Source organism: Dromaius novaehollandiae, chromosome 15 (assembly GCF_036370855.1).
Source record: "Dromaius novaehollandiae isolate bDroNov1 chromosome 15, bDroNov1.hap1, whole genome shotgun sequence".
Lineage (NCBI taxonomy): Eukaryota > Metazoa > Chordata > Aves > Casuariiformes > Dromaiidae > Dromaius > Dromaius novaehollandiae.
This window is the reverse complement of record NC_088112.1, coordinates 10,765,678-10,792,303: the sequence shown is the minus strand read 5'-3', so window position 1 is coordinate 10,792,303 and position 26,626 is coordinate 10,765,678. Positions and strand designations below refer to the sequence as shown.

At 57.6% G+C, this 26,626-nt stretch overlaps 1 protein-coding gene and 1 long non-coding RNA gene across 3 annotated transcripts in view; both read right to left on the bottom strand.

Moving 5' to 3' along the window:
• Positions 1 to 1,536: 1,536 nt before the first annotated feature.
• LOC135330019 (uncharacterized) lies at positions 1,537 to 10,049 on the bottom strand. Its single transcript, XR_010391731.1, has 3 exons — positions 8,053 to 10,049; positions 3,759 to 7,938; positions 1,537 to 2,137 (listed from the first exon to the last, which is right to left on the bottom strand). It is a non-coding gene; the product is annotated as an uncharacterized LOC135330019 (long non-coding RNA).
• Positions 10,050 to 13,136: 3,087 nt separating this feature from the next.
• NDST1 (N-deacetylase and N-sulfotransferase 1) overlaps positions 13,137 to 26,626 on the bottom strand; it is a 41,777-nt gene continuing 28,287 nt past the window's right edge. For both annotated transcript variants that reach the window (XM_064520880.1, XM_064520881.1), the window contains exons 3-15: positions 25,652 to 26,134; positions 25,274 to 25,361; positions 24,026 to 24,180; positions 22,016 to 22,201; positions 21,480 to 21,608; positions 21,112 to 21,294; positions 20,629 to 20,725; positions 20,349 to 20,472; positions 19,281 to 19,455; positions 18,817 to 18,987; positions 17,467 to 17,576; positions 15,952 to 16,054; positions 13,137 to 15,751 (exon numbers count right to left, since the gene is read on the bottom strand). In XM_064520880.1, the coding sequence (XP_064376950.1) occupies positions 15,632 to 15,751; positions 15,952 to 16,054; positions 17,467 to 17,576; positions 18,817 to 18,987; positions 19,281 to 19,455; positions 20,349 to 20,472; positions 20,629 to 20,725; positions 21,112 to 21,294; positions 21,480 to 21,608; positions 22,016 to 22,201; positions 24,026 to 24,180; positions 25,274 to 25,361; positions 25,652 to 26,134 (2,124 nt within the window). In that variant the 3' untranslated portion in view covers positions 13,137 to 15,631. The remainder of the gene's footprint in view (positions 15,752 to 15,951; positions 16,055 to 17,466; positions 17,577 to 18,816; positions 18,988 to 19,280; positions 19,456 to 20,348; positions 20,473 to 20,628; positions 20,726 to 21,111; positions 21,295 to 21,479; positions 21,609 to 22,015; positions 22,202 to 24,025; positions 24,181 to 25,273; positions 25,362 to 25,651; positions 26,135 to 26,626) is intronic.

Genomic DNA, 26,626 nt, shown 5'->3' with positions numbered 1-26,626 from the left:
AAAATGCTGATAAAATATCCCTTTGGCGGAGGGAGGAATGTGAAACATCTCTAATCAGTGGGGTCTCTGCAGCACTCCGGGGTCGAGTGCTCCTGCAGGGCGGGGAGCTGGAAACGGCCGAGACGGAGCAACATCCCGCCTCGGCTGGCCGAGAGCCGTCCCGGGGCCAGGCGCATGACTCAGGCTGCGGCTTCCCCAGCCTGGCAAAGCTCAAACCGCGGCTCCCCGGTGGTGATGAAAGCAATATGAGTGCGAGCCTGCTGGCGAACAGGGCCCCAGCACAAGAGCATCCCTCCTCTCCCCACCCAGCCGGGGACCAGTAGTGCAGCAGCACCGGCTTCGCTGCCCGTCCACCTTGCAGCGCCCCGACCGTGAGCAGCGCTGGTCCTTGGATCCCTGTCAGAGGGGACAAAAGGGCTGTAACCCCCTCTGAGGGCAGCGCAGCCGAGAGGGGGGTGTCCCAGGGGGACAGCAACAGCAAGCCCTGGGGACATGTCTGACGGGATAGCAACAGCACGCCCCAGGGATAGCTCGAGCCATGTTGTGCCGGAGGCTCAGACACCTCACTGGGGACAAATTAAAACAAATACCATCAGAAAGAATAAAAGTAGGAAGCCAGGGATAAATTAGCCTCCTCATGGGAATACAAATATGAATTCAAATCCTTCTTGGCTCTTATCCAGAGACAGCAGGAGGGATTGGCCAAGTAGAAGCACTATCCCAGAGACCCGCACGTGGCTTAACACCTCGGACAGCCGGTAGTCACCGTCTTCGCCTGTACCAGCAAAGGGGTCACGTTGCTGATGACAGTCTGGGCTAGAGTCCTATAAACCACGACATGGCTGGGAAATATCATTCCCCTGGAGAACTGGCCCGCTTACAAGTTGCTCATTTGATTTACAGCTGCAATAGCGAAACCTGCAGGGACTTCCCACGGCACAACAGTGATGCTCTGCCAGGCTGGGCGTCATGGCATGATCGCCCAGGGAACAGCTGCGGCATTGCCCCAATGAGCGTGCCCCGGCGCTGGCACCCTTTTGGTGCCACCGTGCGCCCGGGAGCGCAATCGCCCCGGCGCAGGTGAAGCTCTGCCACGAGGTGCGTCACGAGGAGCTGGCATGCTCCTGGGGCACCACGTGCCGGCGCTGCTCGCCACCTCCCCACAGCATCAGGCAGGCTTGGCTTATGCTCATACACCCTTGAGGCAACTAAGCCACTGCCATGAGGTTTCTTTCTTCCTCCAAATATTCAGTGTATGACTACGGTCAGCCCCATGTGCTCCTCGCACATCCCTCCGCAGGGTGAGGAGCACATCCCAGCGCTCCAGGAGCGAGTGCGTGCCCAAGCCTCCCAACACGGCAGCCTGGAGACGGCAGAGCCGCGTCACGGAGACATTTGAGACTCAGAGGCACAGCTTCACGCCAAGGCAGAAAAACAAGCAAGCGAGAAAAAATGTGACTGTGAAGGGGATTTTTTGGGGTGGGGAGGAACAGTTTGCTCTGATTTGGAAATTTATTTTTTCTTGTAATGCTTCATTTTATATTCCAAGAGATCAGAAAGGCCGTCTCAAATGAAAAATCAAGGCCTTCTGTTTCAACACACTCCCCGGTCCAACGTCCTCACGCACAAACACACCCACATACCAGCTTTCTTCCAAAAGACAATTCCGGTCCAGCTCATCCCCTTTGCAGGCAGTGTTTCTCTTTGGCCAGCATCCCGTTCCCGGGGTCTGCAGCACTGTCGCGCGTCCCCCTGACAGCCCCGCTCCGACTCCCGCCAGGGATATGCGCAGCCCCCCTCTGCAGGGAAACACATTTCTTGCACATCCATCATGTGGAAATAGGATGTGCATTTCTGTGCCAAAACATGCACATAAGCACATGCCAAAAATGTCTATACAGCCACACAGAGCAGCTTGTGTTTTGGTAGGTTGTACAATTTACTTTTGTTGGAAAGTCTTGGCACTACCTGCTGCTTCACGTTGGTGAGGAGTCATCAGCCACCGCAGCTTTCTGCTGAGAGCCGGAGCCGTGCGCCTGCCACAGACGCCAGCCTGCAGAAATCGCCTCGCTCCCCAGCCTCTCACCTCCATCTGCCTACAGGCCAGGGCTCGCCTCTCACTGAGGCATCTCTGCACCTTTCAAAGGCAAAATAAAAGCCCCCCCCAAAAAACAAAATTAGGGGCAGCTTGGTGCAGTCGGGCAGCCTGGCCGATGTCATGGCACGCTGATGGCGGAAGCAGCAGCCTCCCGGGGGCTCCGGCACCGCCCTGCCGCTGCGACCATCCTCGCCCTGCGGAGGAAACCCCCGGCTCGCTGCCGCCACCTCTGACGCAGGCGGCTGCGTTTGCCAAGGAGCCGCTTTACCCCCAGAGCCGGGGCAGAGAGAAGCCCCTTTGTTCGGCTCCACAAACAGGGCCCCCGCCGCGGCCTGACCCCCCACCTCCCCGTGCCGCCAGCCGAAAGCAGCCCGCGCCACGCCGCAGCCCCGCAGCGGCAGGGAGAGCTCTCTGGAAGGCTGCAGGGGTGAGGGATGCACCTGCGGCGAGGTGCCCTGCTCCCCACGGGCTGCTGCCCCTCACCGGGCTGCGAACCTCCCGGACCCACGTGCCGTCGCCCTGCACCCTCGCTGGCCCGGGTGCAGCCCAGCTGCCCTGGCGGTGCTGGGCGCCGTCCGCGCACCCATCCCGGACCAGCAACAGCAGCATTTCTCCGCCAGCGCCTCCCGCAGCAAATGCCAGCAAGCTCCTGGCTGCCCTGCTGGGCTCTCAGGCCTGAAACCCGTCACTGGGGCACCTCGCTTGGTGCAGTGCCAGGCGGCAATGCCCGCGCCGCAGACCCGGGGCACGCAGGCCAGCGTGCGCCTTGCACGCGGCCTGAGTGGGCAGAGGGGGTGCGGGATCCGCAGGGCGGCCGCTTGCACATGGGTGCACGCCTGGGCACGCGGCGAGGAGAGCTCAGCACAGGCGGCGTGGGAAACGGTACAGACCCCTTTACAGGGGCTCTGCGCTGCTGCTGGTGCAGGCTGGGGGCTGGCCGGAGAGGACCCCCAAGCTGTCGAGCGGGGGAAGGAGGCGACAGCACAGAAATGTCATAAACAGCTGTAGCTCCCGGCCCTGGCTCCGAGCCGCTCCCCCCATCGCCGGTCAGCCCCCTTGGGCTGTTTATGGAAAGCCCGGTTTACCGAGAAATCCATCTCCCGTTTCCTGTTGATTGCTAGGAGCCAAGGGCCATGCAGCCAAAGGCGGCAGCTCCGGCGGGCTCCCGGCTCGGAGCGAGCGGGAGGAAGGGCCGAGCTGCGGACAGTGCCACGGGGGCCAACTCCGCGCAGCGTCGCGGGTGCAAACTGAAGGCCTCACACGAGGTTGGGCAGCCCTGGCCCCTCTTGAACCGCCGCGCTGGGGTGCGCAGAGGTGCTGGGGCAGGTTTCCCTGGCCGCTGCTCTGCTCACTGCCGAGAGCTGCTCTGGGGAGGCCGCAGTGGCATGTTTGCACACAGCTCGCAGAGCTCCTGGGCTTTACTCCTCCCTGCAGCCTCTGGGCACACCGCCCTGCCTCGCTTCCTCGCTCCCTGCAGCCGGGAGGTGACAACCACCTGCTCCAGCAAGTTCCCTGTGGGCTGAGGAGCAGGCAGACATTTGCAAAGCACTTTTGAGCCCCCATGTTCAAGGCGAGCCGTGGTCTTTCCTCCCTCTTCCCCGCACCTCTGCCCAAATTCACTCGCTCTCTCCTTCTCTCTCTCTGTTTTTACCCAGCTCACCGTCTAAATCAAAACCACTGCAGCGGATGTCTTGCATTTAAAGGAGTCTGTAACTCCGTGAGTAAGCCGTGCTCAAGGCCAACACTATTGTTGCTGAAGTTGTCCAAGGCAGGAGCAGAGCCAAGCGGGGCTGGAGCTCTGGATACTGACGCTGTTTACTGTCTGAGTCATCGGCCATCACGAACCCGGAGGAGCAGAGCGAGGGAGAGCTTGGTGGTGGCCTGAAGTCCATCTTATTTTTCTCAGAATCAGTGCAAGGAGGAAGGGAAACATGTATTATTTATTTATTTATTTACTTGACAGCATATCCACCGCAAACCCAGGGCCCCTGGTGCTGGTGAGGGAAGGGAAGAGCTCCCTGCAGAGAACTTGCTTCTCTGCTCCTGGCTTCCCACCCGCTGGGTGCTGCAGGGGTTTTTGCTGCGGGAATGAGCAAATCTGGGCCCTGCGAGATGGGCAAGAGCCATGGGAAAACTGCATTTTGCTGCAAATGGATATTTATTTCCTTCCCAGCAGCCTCCATGGAGACTTAGTCCTGCTCCCACCCCCAGTCCTCCTCCAGCCCAGCCCAATGGAGACCAGGCTGCAGCGAGGGGATGGCAAGGGAGCCTACAGCTCCGTCTTTGCCAGGTGCCTTCTCCGAGCTGCAGTCCCTGTCCGAGGGGTCCGCGCAATGCTGGGGCAGAGCTCCTCTCCCTGCGCACACTTCGTGCAGCTCTAAGCACACAGCCAGCCCTCCCAGCCTGCCAGGGCCAGCCCCCTTTCTCCCTGCAGCGTCCCACCAGCAGCGCTGTGCCAGGAACCGGCAGCACGACTCTGCCAGCCTTGCCACAGGCGGGCTCCTCCTGGGCCCGCCAGCCCTGCTCCAGCAACATGCATGCATTGAAAGACAGAGAGAAAACACAACAAGGCATGTTCAGGGTGTGCAGGAGCCTCCTGGGCCTCCCTGGGCTCCTGCTGCAGGTCTGCTCTGCTGCCGGCTCCAGGGGGCACGTGTCCGCCTGCGGCTCTCCCCACGTCCCCCACTGCCAGACAGGCCAGAGCAGCATGGGAGATGAAATGGCTTCTGCTGGCCAAGGAATCACCGAGCAGTTGGGGTGGGAAGGCACCACTGGAGATCACCTGGTCCAAGCAGGGTCAGCTAGAGCACGGACCCTAAACGTGGCTGTACCCCAAAAGCCACCTCTGAGCAGTCAGATGAGTAAAATGACCCCCTCCATCATCTGTCAGGGCCTTCCCTCACCCTCCTTTCTCCTTTGCCCTCCTTCCAGCCTCTCCTCCATCGCAATGCTTTCTTCCCCAAGACCTTCAGCAGTGAGATAATCCCAAGTGCTCTGAGAATCGAGTCCCTCACAAGAAGTGGTGCTCCTGTGTGCACATGCCCTCCCCTCTCCCCCAGGAGCGACGGGCCACCGCAGCACGTGGGGACGGCAACATCTCCCTGGGACAGACCTCTAACGCTCGCAGGGGACTTCAGAGCCCAACTCAGCGCTCACCAGTAACGCCAGGCACCGGATCCGGGGAGATGCCCGGGGATGCTCAGCCCCCAGCCCTTGGATGCCCCCAGTCCTGGACTCTCCCTGCACAGGGCGAGAGTGGGGAGGGGGCCGGCGGCCCGCCCAGGAGCTCAGGGTACGGCCGCTCATGTGGCCACCAGCTGCTTGCAAATCCTTCCCTGGCTTCGGGTCATAAGTACAGATTTTTATAATTATTAGCTCTGGTAATTTACCATAAAATATTTATTCTGGCTCGTTCTGAGGTGTTTGATTCGTGTTGGGCCTGTATGGCCTTTGTGTGTGTGCCTACATGGAGGCACGGGGCCGTGCGAGGCTGGATGCTCCGCTCATGTCGCCTATAAATATCCATGTGCCTGTGGGTGGCCCCGGGAAGGGGGCCCTGAGCAGCCCAGCGTGGGGACCCGGCTCACTGTCTGTGGCCCCATCCTGCACAGTGGTGCGCCCAGCAGCCCTCCGTGTACGCGTGGGGTGCACCTCCGGCGCGAGCACCTCTGCGGGAGGGACGGCAGCACTGGCCGCCGCGGGGCAGGTGGGAGAGGGGGCTGAGTGGTCCCTCGGCAGCGCTGAGCTCCCTGCGGCCCCCGGCACCGGCTGCCTGCAGCATGGGGCAACCCGCTGCGTGCTCCCGGCCCCCAGCGCTCCCGGCGGCTCCGGCAGCCGCAGCCCTGTGGCACGCGGGGGGACCAGTGCTGAGACTCAACCCAGATGTGCAGCAGCGGGAAACCCTGCAACGTTTCCCTGCTCCGTGCCTAGAGCTGGAGATCCTGGTTCGGGGGGCAGAGCCGCAGATCTGCGATGGCCCTGGCTCACATTGGCGTTTCTCCTCCTCGCTCCCAAGGTGCCTTGCAAGGGGGACCTGAGCGCTGTCCGAGGAGGGGGCAGGTTGCTCGGGCAGGTCTGCGCAGAGCCAGGCATGCCACTAGAAGCTGGGCTTGCTCAAGGAAAAATTGCCAGGAGAGCCAGAGCCACCCACATTTCTCTGGCCTGCACAAGCTGCTTTCTTAGCACCTCCAGCCTCCCTTGTTTCGCAGCTGCCTTTGCTTTTATCGGCTGCTGATTACCTCGCAGTCCTCTCTAATCCTAAGGTGTATTGACCCTGGCTTTGCTGCTGGCTTTCCCAGGTGCCTCACTGCATTATTGAAGCAGGATCACCTTATCAGCTATTATCTTTTTCCATTCGTGCTAAAACTGCCAAGCGGCTCCTGGCTGCAGCTTCCCCAGCCATTGGGAGCGCCTGGCTCCTGGCAGGGGCGTCCCTGGGCTCCGGCAGTGGCAGGGCGGAGAGAAGCAGCACGCGGAGGCAGGGGCATCTCTCCCACCCACATCCCCCAGGGGCACGCACCTCCCGACCTGACCCGACCCCCTGCGCGATGCTGAGGGTACTGCTCGGAGCAGGGCTCAGACATTGGGGCCGTCCCGCTGGCTTTCCTGGCATCCCCGACCGCAGAGAGCAGCACAGCTTGGGAAAGCGCCCAGGCACAGAAGGGGGTGGGTGAAGGCAGAGGGCCCCAGCACGCGCCGGGGTGCACAGGCAGGCTTGCAGAGGCCAGCTACCTCCGCCGAAAGGGTTAAGAGGGATTTCCAGAGCCCGCGGGCAGGCGGCTCGCTGCAGCTCAGCAGAGCCATGTGCGTGCGCTCAGGGCAGCCTCTGAAAGCTGCCGCGCCGGCTCCATCTGCGAGTAAGCTGCCGAGCGAGCGGTCTCCAGGGAGGCCCGCTCCCCGACCAAGGCTGCCTTTGATTCCTTCGTGTCTCACCACGAGAGAGGAGGGGAGAGGAAGGACCCCCGCCCCCTCCGGCTTGTTCTTGCAGAACCCAGACAGCCTTCCTCGCGAGCCTTTTCCTCCACAGCTGCGCAAAAAAAATACGAGGCTCCGGCAGCCCCGGTTTGGTGGTCGCCCCCACGACAAGCCCCCTCCTCCGGCGCCGTCTGCCTGCCCCAAGGCCAGCGGCCTTCCCGGCAGCCGAACAATGCCCACTCTGTGCCGCACAGCCAGACGCCCCATGTTATTGCAGACGGGGCGGGCGTGCGGCCGTGCCCCGGCCCCGCTCCTGCTGGAAGCTGCCCTGCGGCGCGTGCACCATGCACAGCCTGGCTGCCGGAGCAGCCTCCTCCTTCCCGACGGCATCCTGCACGTGGGGTTTCACCCCATTGCTATCCCTGCAGCTCCTCTCCCAGCGTGCTGCCGTGGTGCCCTGCTACTGGCTGCCCGGCATGGCTCCCTGGGCGGAAACAGCCCCGACTGCCTCCCGGGCTCCCCGCAGCTCCCTCCAACACGTGGTTTCAATAACCGGCGCCGGGAGGGACAAAGGCTTGGTGCAGGGCAGCCTGGCTTGGAGGGGCTAAAATCTGCCCCCACTACGCAAAGCCAGGCAGAGGTGCCAGGGGCACGGGCCATGCCTCCCGCAGTGGCTCTTCCCTGGTGCTGCTGGAAACCCGAGGAGCGCCCGTGTCCTGGGCGGCAGCGGCGGCTGGCTCCGCACAGCTGTGCCACTGACCTGGGCTCCACGAGGCACATGTGCAAGCCATCACCGCGCCAAGCCCAGCGGTTTCGCGTTTCTCTCCTCCATGTGTCTTCTTTGAAAGGAAACTGCTCGCAGAACTTGGTTAACTTCAGCCACTGGAAAGCTGGGATTAATGTAATTTTGTTATAAGGCAATTTTCCTGCATGGAAGAAACATATTTTTGTCATCTACACTTTGACATTTAAAATCTATTTTACATCTGAGGCATTTTTTGAATTAAACCGTGACATTTAAATGTGTGATTCATACTTACAGTCTTAGGCATTGTAAATGTATTCTTCGTTTATAAATGTCCTCTAATGTGTAGAGCATCGCATATCTTCAAAACAAGACGTATGCATGTTTAGAGGAAGACATACAACTTGCAAAAGATTTCTATAAACTTTGTAGCCCAGGGGTATAGAAACATATAATAAAAATATCACATTGAAATTTTTTCAGATACTAAAATTTAGGGTTTCTTTTTCCACAAAATAAAAAGGCATCACTTCCAAATCAGGAGGGAAATTAGAAGAAATATTTTGCATGGCTTTTATTCAAGGGGAGGATCTTTTTTAATTTAAGGAAAAAGGAGGACTGGGATGCCAATTTTTTTTTAATTTAAGGTTTAATTAACCTTTCAAAACAAATACAAATACAGTACACCTCCCCTGGAAAGCTCTCAGAGTACAGCCCCTCTCCTGCAGGCTAGTTGCCTCCCTGAAAGCACGGTGTGTTCACGCCTAGACCTTGTGCCCGGGCCCAGGGTTTCAGGACGGCAGGGTCAGAGCCTTAAAGATCTTCTCATGTTTCTCCACCCAGCTGGAGGACGGGGGGACTATTTCTGTACCCCGGATCTGCTGTATCGTCACAGCTCTCAAAGGCTTAGCTCCGTGTGGGTTGGAGGATGTGATCCCACGCGACGGGTCAGAAACGCCCCCTCGCTCCTCGCCGTGCTTCTGCCAAAGCAGCTCAGCAACACCAGCCTCTCTCTCCTTCTTGCTGGCTTTTATTGCCTCCCCCCCCATCACCTGGACACTGTCTCCCCCCACTTGGCAAGACCTGGCTCCCCATGACAAGAATGCCATAAATACAAATGCTGGAGAGCCAAAGTCACGTCCCAGCAGCAGTGGTGAGAGTGGAGTCGGGGCAGCATCCCCACGTGGCAGCCCATGTGGTGGGGCAGTGGAAAGCTCTCCCGAGCCTCCAGCGCAGGAGTGCGCGGTGCCACCGCAGCTCGTCAGCGCTGCCGCCAGGGAGGCAGCTGCCAGGAAGCCAAGGCCAAAGCTGGCCAAATCCACCCCTCCATGAGGTTCCCAGCATTACAGCAGGATCCTCCCAGGAGAAGGTTCCTTGCCTTGGTAAAAGAGCCTGGGAGGAAGGAGACTCCATCGCTGGTTTTGTCGTTCTGCCCCAGTGTGAAATACTTGCATCATCTGGTTTTAACGTCCAGCCATCTGCTCCTGGCCACTCCTTTCCCCAGGGAGCGAAGGGGCTCTTTAGTGCTTGGTGATGGCTATTATTTATAGGGTGCAAACGCACCGACTTGCAGCCTCTGTTTTGAGCCGCTGAAGCGGCTGATCACTTGAAGACCCTCCCTAATGACAGAATAATTTCTATGGCACTTCCCAGCCCCCACTCCAGATTCTTGAAGCCAAGGTCTCGGAAGCCTTAGCCCTTGCCGCATCAAGACGCCTTTTGGGTGCTCCTTCGGAGGAGTGGCAGTCACCCCTGCAGACAAGAGGCTTTTACACTGATGGTGAGGATCACAGTGAGGTTTCTCCAACATCAAAATTTTGCAAAGAAAAATTTCAATTAAAATAACACTGATTTCCACAAAAGTCCAATCAGTAAAGCTCTATTTGAACATCAAGTTTCATCCAGCAGTAAAGCCTGCTCAATGCACAGAACATCTGGCTGAGGAAGAACAGCCCCCTCCCCCCTGCCAAAAAAAAAAAGCCCTGCAGGGCACCATGGCCTCTATCCATGCTGGAAAACAAATAAAGGAGATGGCTTTCAGCATGTCCAAGAGGTTTCTTTTCTTGTGCTGCCACCCGCTCTACTCACCAGGCGATGAAAGACCTGCAGCGGCCCACCGCGCAGGAAGTCCTCAGCATTGCGCGTGGCCCACACCCAGCTCTCACGTCTCGGCAGGACACCCCACAGCTGCGCCCCTTCGTGCCGGCAGGGCAGGAGGAGCTGGACGGGGTGCACGTACCCACAGCCCCTATTTCCATCCCGTCCTGCCTGGACTCCCACCCTCGCTCTGCATGCTGCGAAACCCATCTCCAGCCCCCTCCCTCCTCTTCACCCCCCCCCCCCCCGGTGAGCCGCAGCAAGAAATGTTTATGGGCTTTTGTAAATCAAGTGAGGCTGTGAAACTGTGAACTTAGCTCCATTCCCTTCTTTTATGAGCTTTATGTTAATACACTCCCTCCCCAAGGCTGCTCGTTGTGTGGCTGAACTGCACTTTCTAGTAGCAGATGGACCTGCCAGGGGAGCAAGGGGGCTATAAATCTTCTGCCTTTCCAGGCTTGTAATCCCCCCCCAAGTGAGCCCAGCAGAAACCCTGGAAACTCGTGGCTTTCCTCCCCTCCCGCAGCTCCCCACTCCCCTCTCGCAAACCTTCTGACGGGAGCTCTTGGAGCGAAGCTCGGCTCCTCCGCCGCCTCCTGCCAAAACCCCAGGCCTGGCCCGGCCTGCACGGCGAGGCCCCCGTGAGCCAGAACAGCAGCCGCGGTGCGGCGCGAGGCACCCGGCCGCCCCGCCGGGGCCCAAGTGCCCCTGTGAGCTGCCCCTCCGCCGCTGGGATGCTGCCGGCACAGGAGCAGGAGCCGTCCCGCGGCATGGGGCAGCGCTCGGCCCTGGTGGGCCCACCGGTGGCAGCCACCTCGTCCCGTGTCCCTGCCATGGCCACCTCCGCTCATGCGGCCCACCACCCCTCGTGCGGCCCACCTCCCCTCGTGCGGCCCACCACCCCTCGTGCGGCCCACCTCCCCGGCCCCCAGCCCTTCCCTGCCATGGCCGGTTTGCAGCAGGGGCCTGGCGGCCCGCTGCCGGTGGGGTCTGGGGGCCGGGCCAGGCGCAGCCGCCATGAAAGGAGGTCTGTTTTAGCCAAAAGAAAATAAAGTGCAAAAAAAGGGGGGGAGGAGAGCGCTTCCTTCTGCTGGCGCCGCCCAGGGCCCTGCTCTCCGGCCGCCTGGGAGCGGGATGCTGGCGGCGGCAAGCCGAGCCCGGCACTTCTGCCCGTTATCCCCAGTGGCGCCCTCCAGGTCCTCCCCCCCCGCCCCGCAGCCCCTAATGCCCCCCGGAGATAGGAGGGGGCCAGGGCTCCCGCCCCTGCCACCCGCAGCTGCCCCGGCCCTGGCCCCTGCCCAGCACGGATTTCACCTCGTTTGCACATTTTCTGCAGACGCCAGAAAACAGCCCTGGTGCCAATACAGGCTGTGGGCGAGGGGCAGAGCCCGGCCCCCCCCCCCGCCATTGCTCCCGGCGCCCCTGCCACCCTCCCGGCGCAGGAGCCATGCATTGCCAAGGGGGCAGGCGGGTGGGTGCAGGAGGCCCCAGGTGCTGGGAGCCTTTTCCCCCAGGTGGGTGATTAATTGCAGCACAGGGACATCAGGCAAACTGCAGGCACAGGGCATGCGGCTCTGCTCCAGCGGGACAGAAAATCCCACACCTACTTGCAAGTGCCCCCCTCCTGGGCGCTGCCCGCAGAGCGAGCAGGCCAACGGGCCCGCGGGCAGCGGGGGAGCCGGCGGCTCCGGTGAGGGCAGAGTGCAGGGCGCCGCGGCATGGAGCAGCCCTCCTGGCGGCCCTGCCTGCCGTCCCATCCTGCGCCGCAGCACTGCGTCTGTCACTCCGGCAGGCTCAAACAAACCTTGCTGCTGCCCCGCCTGGTATCAAATAGGCTCTGACTCTGGCTCCTCTGGTGTTTTGCAGGGGCTGCGGAAGGTGGGAGGGAGGGAGCAGGGGCCGGTTATGCCACCAGCAGCAGCAGCACCCGAAAAGGTGAATGGGGGGTCCCCCCGCAGCCCCCCAAGTGCAAGTCCCAATGCCAGGACCAGCTTGGTGCTGGGTGCGTCCAGGGCAGGTGGTGGGGAGCCACCAAGCCCATGGAGCTGGACCAGAGGGACGCGGGGGCACAGGCAGCTTCAGGGAGCCTCCAGGCAGCAGGAAGGAGGGAAAACATACAATCTCTGAGCTTTGGGAGCCTGCAGCAGGGCTGTGCTGCTCTTAGGGGCTCACGGAGCAGACGTGTCCCACCACGCAGACGCATCCCACCATGCCGCATGGCTCCCCGGGGCACAGCCCAAGGCTATCTCCTCCCCTCCCCGGTGGAGCTGGGCTTCCGTCTGTGCTCGGACCCCCGGAGCTGGGGACGCTCAGCAGGCACACAGGCCGCATCCTGCCTGCTTCCCGCAACGCCTGCCACAGCGCCCTTCGCTGCACCGTGGCTTCTGCTGGGCAATGCTCTGTGGGTGCTGGCGAAGCCCCAGCTCCCGGAGCCAGGGGATGAACAGGATTCTTGGCGCAGGGAGCCCCAAGAAGACAGCACAGAAAGGGCTGAGAAACCAGAGCACAAATAAATTAAACCCAGCGCTTATTTCTTTAAAACTGTGCTTTTCAAGGCAATCTTTCCGGGGCCGGCGTCAGGATTTTGGACACCACAGGCCCTGACTAACCCCGCTCCAAGCCTGTGAGGGAGAGCGCCAGGGCTGCGTGCTGGGGGGCTGCACAGCTAGGCACGCTGTCCCTGCCCCTCCAGGCATGTCAACCCACAAATGAAGCGAGTGTGCAGAGCCTCAGCACCGGGGCTGCCCCTCTTCCACCTTTTGGACCTGTTGGCTCCATCGTGGCTGAGCCCCGCAGCCCCACAGGACCGCTGCGATCATCTCTGCCCCTATCCTGCGCATCATAACCCCCCCCCCCCCCAAAAAACCTCCTTTCTCACCCTGTTTGGGAGTTGTAGGGGGCCTCCGCCACCGAAATAGCAGGGGTGGGGATGGGTGGTGCACTTATTCTGGCTGTGAAAGCGGGGCTGAAGGACCCCAGCTGTCAGCGGCGGAGCTGGAGCTGGGGAAATAGCTGGGCCATTCCCAGCCCGGCTGCTTGGCTTGGGCCCAGGGGCAGCGCAGGGGCTGCGGTGCGTTTCGAGGCTGCGGCGGTGGGGGGCCGTGCCGCGGCGCCGGGCAGCTGCTGCCACCTCGCGCACGGAGCGGGGCCGCGGCGGCTCTGGCTGCCGCCTCCAGCCCTCCTCCCCCCAGCAGCTGGGTCCACCGGCCGAAAGCCACAGGAGGCTCGGTCGCGCCAGCTCACCGGCCGAGCAGAGGAGAGACGCAGGCAAAAACAAGCAGCTAAAACTAAAGAACCCCATTTTATTAGCAGTTAGTTCAACAGGACCTTACATTAGTGACCGGGAAGCTCTGAATGCAACCAGAAGGGACCGGGCTTGAAAAGGGCCAAACGGAGGGGCAATGGGAACAGTGCAGCATCCTTGCCCCAGCCCTCCCTCGGCCCTGGCCCTCCCCCGGGGATCACTAGAGTTTCATGCAAAAATAAAACGGTGGGAACTCCCGCTCCCAGAGGGGCCCACCCCGCTGTCGGAGACAAAACTAAACAAAGGGAGTGGAAAAGCCCAGCATTTCTGACGCTCTCCCCCGCTGCTGCCCTGAATTTGCTCCCGAGCCCAGGGCAGCTGCTGCAACCACCACCGCGGCTTCCCACCGCTGCTCACCTCGTGGGGCAGTGCTGCAGCTGCCCAGCTCCGCCGGCAGCGCAAGGGCGGCCGCAGAGCTCCCACCACCTTCCTCAGGAGCCAACCATCAAATGCACTGCCACGAAGGGCCAAACTTCCCCCGGGCTGGAGAAAGCACTTGTCCTTCCCTCCCTCCAGTCTCCCTCTGCAGTACCACCAGCTCGGGGGAAATTAAGGCCTTTGGCTTCTCCTGCGACAATGCTATCGATGCCTTGGAAATGGTCTGAAAAGCGTGCTGTATTTTGCCAGCTCTGCACCCCCTCGTGAAGGGAAAGGGCAGCCCTTCGCCACAGCCACAGCCCAGCCACTCAGTGCAGCTACAGGCATGAGAAGACCTCAGGATGAAGGGAGCCACCGAGATGGACAGCGACTGCTCAGCTGCCCCAGGGCAGGGCAGACCCTAGGCTCTTCCTCACTCCTGCAGGGGCCCTGCGGCACTTGGCCCACAACAGCTGCTCCTTGCACAGCTCTCACCACCTCTTCTTTCCTAACGTACGAAAATTGCTGGGTTCTTGGGCTGGCGAGCAAAGAAAGCCCCCTCTTCCGTTCCCAGCCTGCCACAAAGGGTCGCCCACAGGGCTGCCCTTCCCGAACCTTTGGCACACATGTCCGAACAGCTCCATCCGAAGAGAAACCTGGGCCCTTCTCCACATAAACTCACGATGGCTCAGTCTTGGCACTGCTGCAGCATGCACAGACAGGTACACACACACTCATGCACGCACACACACACACACACTCACCCTCATGCACACACTCTCCCAGGGTAGCTAGAGAGAGTGGTGTGTTTGCAAGCTTCACCGATGAAACACTGGCAGCAAAAATCAGAGCATGTAGTGGGGCGCTGGGAGAGAGGCAGAAATAGAGGTGCAGCTTCTGTATGTCACTGTTACAAGTATAAAGATGTGTCTGTCTCCAGCTTGGAAGCCAGAGCAAGAAACCTTCCCATTTCCCCACTGACCTTTGTCCACTTCTTGTGTAACAGGTAAGGAGACGAAATAAAATCCTAGAGGCTTAGGTACAAATTCTGGCACCAAAGAAAAACAATCCCCTGCAAAATAGAACAAAAAACCCTCCCACCCAACCCAACATTATTAAAATACTTTAGCTTTTAATATTCAAGAGGTTTGAAGTTCTCGGCATCCTTCTGACCGCCGTTATCCCAAAATCCGCCTTGTCCGCAAGAGCCCGCTCTGTTCTGAGCCGGGGTCTGGAGCGCACCGGAGGGCACCGGCCGCCAGGGCTGCCAGACAGCCCCTCAGCTTTACCACAGAAAATACCACGCGTGTAAAACATTGCAACGCACGATCAGGGGGATGGGGCGGATGTCGTCCGGGGAACTTTGTCGAGGCCAGTTCTCAGTTCAGTTCTCCTGGGTGACAGCTTTCCCATCACACTGCCCATGGACTGGGAATAAGAGGTTGAGGAGATTAAAAAACAAACAAAGATGACAAAAAAATACTGCCCAAGTCTTTAAAAATAAAAAAGACACCTTTTTCTCAGCTTTGAACACTAGATTTTGGGGGAATCCAGCAAACCACTGTTACACACTCCTGTTTCCTGCTCTTGGGCTACACTGCAGGGTCACTTCAGGCTTTGGCTTTCTAACAGCTCCTTTCCTCTGCTCCAGACCAGCAAAAGTTATCTTCGGTGTGCCTGGAGCTGCTTCCCCATCATCTGACGAGGAGGTAGAGAACTGCTCTGATGCTGCTCTCAGGCCGAGGGGAGTTAGGACCTCTGCCAGGTAGAGAAATAGAGAATTTGCACCAGTTCCCCATTTCCCCATCAGAACAGGATGACAAATGACCTCTTTGACAAGCCCAAGAATTAAAAAGAAAAAAGAATGGATTTGGGGGTACGTGGAGAGGTCGTAGTGCTGGGACCGCAAAGTCAGGCCGCAGCTCACACGGCCTTGGGCACAGCCATCCCACTCTCCGCTCGGCAGCTGCCGCGGGCTCCTCGGGGTCTCCTTCGAAGGCCGCAGCTGAATATTGCTCAGAAACGCTCCCCCCTCCACGGGTTCGGCTCGGTGTCAGACGGGAGGTCTTCCTCGCAGCCTCACTCCGCTATTGCTCAGGACGGCGGCAGGCAGCAGCTACCTGGTGTTCTGCAGCTCCTCCCGCAGCCAGGTGGGCAGCGTCTGGCCCATTTTGTACAGGAGCTTGGACAGCTCGATGTTATGGTCCCTGTAATAGTCCCGCAGGAAAGCTCGCGACTGCAACAGGAGAACGGAGACCACAGTTAGCGGGCCACAGGCTGCAACGCTCTGGAGCAAACTCTGCTGCCCCCACACCTGCCCGCCCTGCGGGACACCCAGCACAGCCCTTCCCTGCCCGTTTCCACCCTGCACTGCAGCTGTTTCTAGGGCATGCTGCCAGCAAAGCAAGTGTCCCACAGGGTTTTCTGAGTACTCACGTCTGAATCCATCTCAGGGTACTTCCTCCCTTTGCTTTTTCCCAAGCATTTGGTTTTTCCTCCTTCCAGAAGCTGACACCAGAATCCTTTCTTTGGATCAAACCTGTGAAACAACAGTTCTGCCTTGACCCCTCTTGTTAAGCCAAGCACAACCTGCTGGAGCCTCGACTGAGACCCTTCTGCACAGGTGCACTTCCCTACAGCATGCAAGGATGCTGTCTGACATGACCCCACTGTGCTGCCCCTTAGTTTGTAACATCTCAGTGCTCTAGAGCAGCATTTCTCCACCTATTTTTAATTCACAGCCCAGCTAACATCTCGTTATTGACCAACTTGTACAACAGGTTTCCTACACAATTGCACAACAAGCAGCCTGACAACATTCATTTATTACTTGCATTTCCCTGCTGTCTGGAAGCATGGGGGCCTACGTGGGCTTTATTACTATCTTCTGCTGCACCTTCACTCCTGGATATTCATGGAAGCCCCACAGCACCTGGCCACAGCCTTACAGAGGCCATAATACAGACAAGACAGCAAGGCCAGCATGGAGATAAGTTACTCTTTTTCTAGGAGCTCTTAAGGCTTGTGCTTTCTGTGGCAGGCTTGACTGTCTCAAAAGCTTAGAGAGGGATGACCGTATTAAAACAGATGCAATGTCTTCACTGTCATAATTAGCAAAGTGACCAAGAAGTAACGAGGCACTGCCCCAGCATGCAAAGCACCCATAGCAGCCCTCCTCCAGCTCAGCCTGAGCTATCCCCAGCTGCAACCACCAGCCAGCCCACACTTGCTGTCCCCAAATGGAAGATGTCACAACACCCGCGTAGGTGCCATATGGTAAGCAGCAAGAGCAGCTCTCTGTAGCAATTGCATGAGAAGCCAGGGAGCCAGCGCCCAACACCCCAAGCATGAGGCAATATCACAAGCGGTCCGAATGCACCCCTGGAACTCAGTTCTCAACTGCCGGGGGACCCAGGCGCTGCTCCTGCATTGCCCAGCATGACACCACTGTCCCCACTGCAGCACAAGGATAAACAAAGCAAAGTGGGGCGCTTGTCAAATGGAAAATGATGGCTGCAGCACTCAGCAGCAGTCACCCATAAGAAATGCAGCCTTATGGCTTTGGATAAACATGATCCCGGGAAAGAGCAGGCTTCCTGCAGAGGCTTGTCACTGTGTCCCAGCAAGTAACGGCTTCTCAAAGCCATAGCATTAAATCTGAATGCAGCTACTCCAGACAGCAGCATAAATCTCAGCAATCAGGAGCTCCGGTTCTGGCCCCAGGCTGACACAAGTAAAATCTTGGTGTCATCAGAATCAGTGGGAGCTCTGCTACGAACTTCCAGGGGGCCAGGTACTGTTCCTTCTGGTGCTACACTGGGGCAACTCTACGCTCTTGGTTTTCCCTGATGGAAACCTGACGTAAAAAGAGAGATTCCGCTCTCTGTGCTATGGGGAATGGCAGATGCTTTCCTGGTTAAAGAGGAAGAAGAAACTCTGGGAAGGACTCACGCCAGGGTTTTGTGATAATCAATGAAGTTGGTCACACCAAGGAATTTCTGGACTGTTTCCATCACTTTGGCGGGTTCTGTTCGGAGCAGTTTGCCATCCAGCACGAGGATCTGTAAGGAGTGAAGCAGACCTGTGAGGTCCAGGCCAGCTTGTCAGGTAACCACATCCTGCTGGCTCCCAGCCAAAGTCTCCTGGCACATTATACCACCTTTCCTATATATTTCGCCATTTGGGAGCCAAATTTTCCACAAGCCTGCACAGGGTCTTCTTTCGGATGCCAACAGCTAACATGTCCAAGTGTTCCCTTACACTGGGTGTTGGGAAAAAAAATGCAAACAAAATCCAGAACCAGGTTCAATCCAGGATGATGCTGAAGCTTCGGCTCAGAGTTGCCTGACCCACTGACAGCCAGGATTGTATTACAGCAATTACACCAGGACCAGACAACAGACTTTCAAAGATTATATGACAGTGGAAAAATCATTCAGAGACTGGGCAGAATCACCCAACGTGGCCCATATACAGCCAGCAGAGCACCCACTCTCCCTGTCCGTGTAGGTCACACTGGGGCTGCGATCTAGCCCTGATTTCCCTTACAGGCAGCTCGAAGCAATGGAGAGCATTGCCTGCTATTCTTGTCCCACTCTGCTCCTGCAGTACCACTGGACAGGGCAACCCCGAAGGCCACATGGGGATCTGAGGCCTGAGAGCGGCTGGCAGCAAAGCCCACAGGCGCTCCCTTTGCCTGCTTGGTCCGGCACCCTGTACCCACCAAGCCACCCAAACCCCTCTGTGCCACCGCCAGCATGTCGAACATCAGGATGGGGGTCACCCGTCTCCCTCCATCCCTCCCGTCTCCCCACTTGTACCTCTGCAGACTGCCACCAGCCCCACCAAGCCTTTATAACACTGCTTAGAAGAGCCCTCGTGTGACAGAGGATGGAGTTCTGGTGGAAGGAGTTTGTGAGACAGTCACATCCTTGCACACTCCTGGCCTTACGCACTGACCCTCCATTGCATTCACACACTTAGGGAGGAAAAACCCCAGCCTCCCCTATATGCTCAGCTCTACCTGCCCCCAGACTGAGACATCTTTGTGCCTTGGTCATAACCAACTGAAACTACAAGGGCTTCCTTTTTGCACAAAATCTCCCCTCCACGCCTACCCAAAGTACCTTTGTTCCTATCCCAAAGGTCATTAGGGTATAAGAAGAGAAGCTCCCACAGGAGCACCCTTGCCGTGGACTTGTGCCCAAGCTCCTTTCCTCCCCGTGTCGTTGCTTGGGAGAGAAGGGCTCCCTTGTGCTGCCAGTCCTATGAGCGAGGTGCCACAGGTGCTGTCCTTCATACCTGGTTGGCATGGTAGTTATTCAGCCAGCGCTCGATGTGGGTAGCGTACCAGCCTGGGACCAGGCAGCGGTTCTGCAGGGTCCGGAGCTTAGCAGTGGCCTCGGGTCCAGCTGTAATCACCTCGTGGAAGGTGTATTTCAGAGCAACCGGGTCATCGTGAGCTCGCTGATGCTGTCAGACACAAGCGAGATGGATTTGCTGCTGGGGCAGTCCAGACAGAAGGCCGGTGGGCCTAGAAACCCCACATTGTCCCTGAGACACAGCTGAGCATCATAGCTCCCCAGTCACCATGCCATGTGTTTGGACTTCTTATTCAGCCCAGTGCCAAGAAAACTTCCCCTCTTCCAGGGGCCATCCCCATTCCCAAACCAAGCTGACAGCAAGGGAAGCTCCTGACTCAACGGGACATGGGAGGCTGGTGCTGCCACAGGGAGCCAGTGCAGCTCCAGAGGCAGGCAGCTCACCTGATACCAGGAGTAGGCTCGATCTGCAGGGTTGATGAGGATCGTGATGACCTTGGCCTTGGAGAGCAGGGCTGCAGCCCGCCTGGGAGCCACTTCCGAGTCAAAGTAGTTGGCACTTTTTTCAAAGTAGAAGTCAGAGGTGGTATTGGAGGGGATAGGGAAGAACTCCATGTACCTGTAGAAAACGCACAGCATAAGGCAAGCAGACAGGGTCCAGGAGACATCCCTGCCATCCTCCTTTGCAAGTGACAGTCTTGACCTCCTGTACCAAGCACTAAACTTCCAGGGTTCCCCCAGCTGTGATGCATGCTGCCTGGGGCTCTACAATCCCCTCCAGCCATTTTGGACAGTCAGGCCTCACCAGGTTCCCCAGGCAGGCCCAGAAGCCGTGGTGTAGCCAACACACACAAGCCTGGCTTCTGCCAAGGGCACTTCTGAGTCCTGGCAAGCGGCTTTTGCCTTCAGAATGACATCTCAGGAATAAACTGTGGCAATGCAATGGCCTGTGGGCAACGTGGCAGCAACTGCAGTCAGTCTCGGTGGCACTGCAGGCATTCAGGGTAAGATACACTCTGTGGCCACCAGGCAGAGCCGGGGCAGAAATCATCACATCTCTGCAACAGGGAGAGCCTGCGTGGGATTCATTTCACCCCGCAATGGCCAAGTATCCCAAGCTTGCTCTCCCTTGCCTCTCCAGGGGAGGCCAATTCCCCCTGTGACACCCCTGGAAAGCTGAGTGCCTACCTTTCCCTGCTGATGACACGGGGGTGGACCCCACTTCTGGCTAGACCCCAACTTTGAGACCCACCTCTTAGGCCATGCCACAGAGGCCTCTAATCAGGCAAAGCTGCAGGAACAAATTTTGTTTTATTACATCACAGCTTCATCTAACCACTGCTACTTCTACCTTCAGCTAAAATCAAGTTCCCCTCAGCTTCTTCGTTAGGGGTCCAGAGGCTGTGAGGCTGACAGGAAACCCCACAGCAACACTGCTCCTGTTCCGAAAGGAACCGGCACTCCCACCCAGGCAGCTTAGACCCTGTGGTGGGGAGAGGCAGGCAGACCTACCAGTCAATGCCCTTGTGATAGTTGTGTCCGTTGAAGAACTGTATCTCCTCGAAGGTCTCCGAGCTGGGGTAGTTGCTGCTCAGGTCTGGGTGCATCCCCAAGAAGAGATAAAGGGCAGTCGTTCCTTCAGACAGAGAGAAAGCAAGAGCTGACCTAGGCCAAAACTCTCTTCCCGCTTTGATTCAGGCCAGCAGGGCCATCAACAGGCTCTTTGAGGTGGGCACAGGGGATTTGGCAGGCCTCCCAATGAGCTCATGGCACTGAGAGTGAAGGGAAGTACCTGTTTTTTGAGGCCCAATGATGAGGAGCTTTGGGAACCGGTCACAGGTCTTTTCTTTAGACCAAATGTCTTTGTGCCGCTTGTCTTCACAGGGATCCTGAAATGCAGGAGAGGAGGATTAGAGACAGGGCAGCCTAGAAAGGACTTTGCGCCACTGCTCAGCTGCCTTGAGGCAAGAGCAGATACATAGGAAGGCCACGCTGCTCAGCAGACTGGACAAAGGACTGGGCTTATTTCCAGATCTACCGGGCAAATCCTTTCTTGGCACAGCTGGACTGCCCGCAGAACCACAAAGATGTGAAATATCACTGCTTACCCATAGCATCATAGGAAAATGCGGGTTGAAAGGGACCTCAGGATGTCACCTAGTCCAAACTCCTACTCCAAGCAGGGCCAGCTATGACTTACTTCCCCTTCCCCAGTCCCAAACTTCTGGGCTGCTTCCCCCATTTCCTCCACACAAGATGCTGGCCCGCAGCATACCTGCCACAGAGGGTCCTTCTCCTCAGAGAAGATCTGGAAGTATTTCTGTGCCAGCTGCACAGGTGGCAGCGTCTGCAGCTTCAAGTTGGTCCAGGAGTTGAGGAAGTGGACCAGATGTTTGAAGGTGTACAAGCCCAGGCGATCGTTGCCGTAATTGGACAGATGAGTCATGAAGATGCTGATCTGAAGCAGAGAGGATGGAGCAGGGGTTAGAAGAGCCTCACCTGGCAGCCATCCTGCACGTTCCCCCTGACAGGGGACCCCTCAACCCTGGCCGAGCACTTCGTTTGCCTACAGTGGCACACAGGTAGGGGTCTGCACAAGATGCCTGTCCGCTCATCCCTGAGTGCCTGGGTGGCAGTACTCACAGGGTTAAGGAGCACAGTCAGGAACAGTTCACCCCCGTTGATGATTTTGTCCAGCTCATTGGAGCCACCAGGGTATTCATTGTAGAAGATGGTGTGTGTGAAGAGGCCGCAGGTTTGCCGGGGCAGTACCTGGTGGAGGAGAAAGACGTCTGGAGCAGGTGAAGGAACCAGAGCCATGAAACAGCCACACAGCTCGCTCTAGGAGTCCAGGGCTAGATCCTCTTCCTCCTCTCAAACTAAAAGTGGCCCCAATGTCCTCAGTCCCCTAAAAGTCAGGATCAGCTCCATTGCCCCTCACTAGCCCCTGGGTAAATGCTCTCTGATTAAGGTGGGCAGATGGAGAAGCCACACTAAATACTCCTTGCAACAACTTCCCGTGTTGCAAGACTAGCAAACACAGAGGGTGACACAGTCCCCTCAAACCAACAGCTTCCTCCAGCTGGGTCCAAAGCAGCTGAGCCATCCAGGAATGACCCACGGAGGTTTTGGTGAGGGAGACAGGAGGGAAGCATCAGAGACAAAACCTGGCCACCTACCATGATGCCATCATGGATGAAGCCACGGCGATAGCGAGCAGGTTTCAGGTGGGGATACTCCTCCGTGCTCGTGACTTTGATTGACCAAACCTGCTTCCAAGCTTCGTATAACTGCACATGGACGGGGTACACGCCCGAGTGGTGGGGGGCCACTGCGTACCCCATATCAGTGGGGATGCCATGTTCCTGCGGAGAAGAGAGCAGGGAGTGGGTGACCAGAGAGAGCCCAGAACCTGTGACCTCCCAGCTCCATCCAGACACCCCCAGGGATGGTCTGCTCCCAACTAAAGATAGTCTCTTCATGTCTCTGGAGAGCAACCAGGGCAGAGCTGTCTGCATATCCTCTCCTAACTGGGATTGTCTCTAGAAAGGGAAGCCGAGGACCATATGTGCTTGGTGGACACTTGCTCCTCTGCTCCACTTCACCCATACTCATCCCTGCCATTTCTGCTTTCATCAACAAAACAATGGCAACAAAGCTTTTTGTCAGAGACTACGTTGATACATCTATATAAGACTGTAAATTGATTCATGTCTGTAGATGTAAAACACCCTGAAAAGTCTGATCTGGACATCTGCCTGTCTCTCCCAGCACAAGTAGGGATGGTCCAATCTATCTCTCGTTAAGCACTTCCAATTAACAGGCAATTAATTCAAGTTAGCTTGATAATCCACCTTTTAGGCCATGGACCCGATTATTATTGCAGGGTTTGGCTTTACTGGGGTTGGATGCAAGACAGGTGTGAGCAAATCAGTCAGTCACAGCATGATTTGGAGTTGATGCTGGCTTTATCCAGGCTGAAGGAGGACTGATGATACCTAACCATACCTAAAATCCACACTTATAAAGCAAACGAGTCCCTCAACAACTTGACCTGCAGAGGGAGCTTTTATCAGCCAGAGCCTCACAGCACAGGGCCACAGCATTTCTGATCCAGCTCCACCACCCCGCATCAGCCAGCTTCAGTGCAGCATCAAACCACAACAGGCTAACCATCAAACCTCAGGCTTGGTTAAAACCCAGCACACAAACCCTTCATTTTGTAGGGCTGAGCATTTAATCTCTATATTCCTACTAACACAGGTCTAGAGCAAGCAGCTGTATCAATCCATACAACGCGGTGATGAGTGGGCACGGCTGTAGCACTAGAGTGAGAGTGGAGCAACATACTGACATGGTCCTCCCTTAAATGGGCCCTGGGGGAACTCACCGGCACAGGATTACAATGGCTTGCTCAGAGTACTAGCATATAAATGCATTTTCCCACCCTGATTTTTTTTAAAAAGCTACAAACACAGAGTGCTGAGCTCCAAGCCTCAAAAGATCTCCATTCCAAATTTATACCCAAGCAGACAGGACGGGGGGGATTTCCTCAGGCTTTCCTCATACCTGTCCTTCAAACCCCAGCCTACATATCTGCACGTTCTGCAGAGTGATTTGCTCCAAACACAGCCCTGAGTATGGCTTCCCTGCAACACATCTCTAAGCCTCGCCATCATCTCCTGCTGCCTCTTCACAGGGTAACACTGGCTCGTGTGAGAGGGAAGCCTCCTCTCCACATCGCTTCTACAACTCAATGCTGCCATTCTTTAGGACGTTGTCATCGTCCTCCTAATCCGCGGGAGCCTCAGAGGCAGCCTCCTATGCAGGAGCTGGCAGGCAGTGAAACATGGACAGAGGCTCCGGGGACTGCTCCTTTGAGAGATCGCGCTGCACAGCCACTGCGGCAGCAGGACATCCCCAATCATGCACACAAAGCAGGCGAACAGTGAAGGGCACCAAGGGAATGTGACTTAATGTCACCAGCTCCCTTTGCTCTGGCAAATAGAGATCATTACCCGACTCCCCCAGGGAACTAGAGCTCTGTCTGAGGAGGAAAGAAACAAGCCAAGGGACCCCAGGAGGCCAGGTCATCGCCTTTGATTTCTCAGCCTATGAAAGCCTCTTTATCTCCCCCGTTTCCCATCCTCCCCCCATGCCAATCAACCCGCAGGCGGCATCTTACTCACGACAGCGAACTTCTTGTTTAAGGTCATCTGCTCTGCAAGAACCGACTGGTTGTGGAAGAGATGAGGCTGCATGTGACTCCACATGTGTGGGAACCACCAGAACTCCCTCACGTAGGACAGCAACAGATCATCGCCTTCATCCTCAGCATCGGTACCTGTAGGGTCAACCCTACCGTCACCCCAAGGCAGGCAGAGCCACAGAGTTAATGCCCAGGTCAGGGCAGTGCATGAACACCCTTTGCAGAGGGGAGGGCGCAGGCACTGATGGCCTGGACACCGACATGGGCTAAGCGCCGCAAGGGGCTCTCTCAAGGTCCGAGAAGGCTCCTGGAAGTGAGCCACCTCGTGGAGACCTCGCTACACGCTCTGGCTGCCAGGCAGGCTGTTGGCTTTCCAGCACCCTTGGGCTGGCATTGGCGTTTTGCAGTCTTCTCCCCGCTCCCCGAGGCTGGCCTGAGTTCATAAGCTGCACAACGCAAATCGCTCCCAAACTTCTCAGAAATTTGGAGTTGCACAGTGAGACCAGGAGTATCTTTTCCTTATCCAGGGGATGAAGCTGGAGCTCCTGCTCATCCCAGCTGCCACAGGCCCTGTTATATCTGCCCATCTGCAGAGGGCAGCGGGAGCAGGAGGCATCTAACGTGACTTGGCAGCCCAGTACCTGCCAGGAGGCAAGCTGCCAGGAGAGAAGGATCCCTCGGTACATCTGGCCCGCTCTTCTGCAGAGCTCAGGGCAGCCTCGTGTCTCCCACCTTCCCTCCCACACTTGCAAAAAAAAGGGCAGCAATATTCAGTTTACCTGCTCCAACTGCCACAGGCCTTTGGTGAGCCAGACTGCAAACCTCGAGTGCATCAGCTGCTCTGTGGTAATGTGGAGGTAGACTCCCTCTCTGCGACTGACTGGCAGAGGAATGATGGTGTGGGTGATTAGGCCCCCTGGGGAGTCAATCCACATCCCTCCACCAGCCGATACGGCTACCGCTGACAGTTTGGGTGGGCATGAGACCAAGGGAGCAGCAGGGTACAGACCTTTCCCTTGCAAAAATTCATCACATCAGTGATGAGAGTTTGGCACCAGGAAGAGGCTTTCTGCCTGGGGAGCCTCTTGCAGTCCCACTGTTGGTCTGTTTGAACACCAGTTCCTGCTCTAACACCAGCAACAACACACCAACGCCCCCACTGCTCATAGCAATGCAGCAGCTGTGCTGAGCATGGCGGCAGAGATGCTTGAAGTGACGCCCTCCTTACCTGTGTGGAAGAATTTCCCTGAGTATCCCAGGTTGAAGGTGAAATTTGGGATGTGGGTGCGCAGCTCATTTTGAGTGTCGAACAGCGCCTGAAGCACAGGAAGAAAACACAAGGATGACCTTAGCACACAGCAGGAGAGACCTTCCTCCAACAGGCCTGCAGCAAAGCACACGCCAGCGCTAGGAGAGTCCGCGAGACTTTCAGAGAGGGCAGCTGCAGCAACACCCCAGGGAAGGGGTTCCCACTGCCAGAGGATGTTCTGAGGGCAGGAGAACTCATGCCTGGAGTCAGGAGCACCCTGGACCGTGCACAATCTCCCAGCCCTTGCCTCAGTCCCATGCATCATCTACCCATCCAGCCAGGACGTAACAGCAGTACCTTGACATCTTCCACCTTCATGCGAGTGCCTTCCTTGCCCACAAAGATGTCATCAATGTCCACCAGGATGTAGCGGTCAAGGGGCAGGGAGAGCCTCTTGCCTGTTAGGAAGGAGACGGAGTCCACAAAGACCAGTTTGTGCAGCCAGAAGTTGAGGTTGTTGCCGAAAAGCACCCTCTGGATGCCATCATGAAGACCCAGGTCCTGCATCACGGTGGTGTGCAGTGCTGCGTCCACGCTCATGTGTGGGATTGACTCTGCCGACTTGGTCTTGGCCAGGAGGACCGGCTCATAGGTGGAGTGGTTGGACTGGAAGACGGTCCAGTCCTCCCCTGGGAGCACTCCCTTCTCCACCTCGCTAGGGCGCGTGATGTACAGGAGGGGTGACTTGGGGTTGATGCTGCAGTCCTTCAGCGCGAGGTTGGAGTGGAGGAAAAGGGGGAAACCCTTCAGCTGAGCACTCAGCAGGCTGTTCTCATTGGCCTGCAAGGGGAGAAACATAGACCAAATCAGGAGGACCGGGGGGGAGGAGGGGGGAGAAATGCCATGAACAAAGGACAAGGACAAGGGGAGCAATAAGAGGAAGGCATTTAAAGACACGGTGAGCGCTGCACAGGTTTTCTATCCATGCCTCCTGGCTCACCTCTCACTGCTGTGCTCAGACACCCCCATTGTGTGGCCTGGCTGCTCAGGAACACCATAACCCAGGCAGGGGCTCACCAGAGGGAAGGGGCAGCTCATCACCTCCTCTGGGAAAAGCTCTTGCCCTGGCTCAGGTGCACAGCCCTCACCCCATGCACTGGAGCGCCAGGCTCCCTCCCCTCTTCCTCTCCCAAACACGCCAGCCTCCCCTGCCCGCAGCCATCTGCGAATCCTGCATTATGCATTTCTCCTGCAACAGCTTAACACAGGAGCTTCCCCCAGCTCCACCGCCCGAGCGCAGAGGCACCACCACTCCGGGTCTTTCCTAAAGAC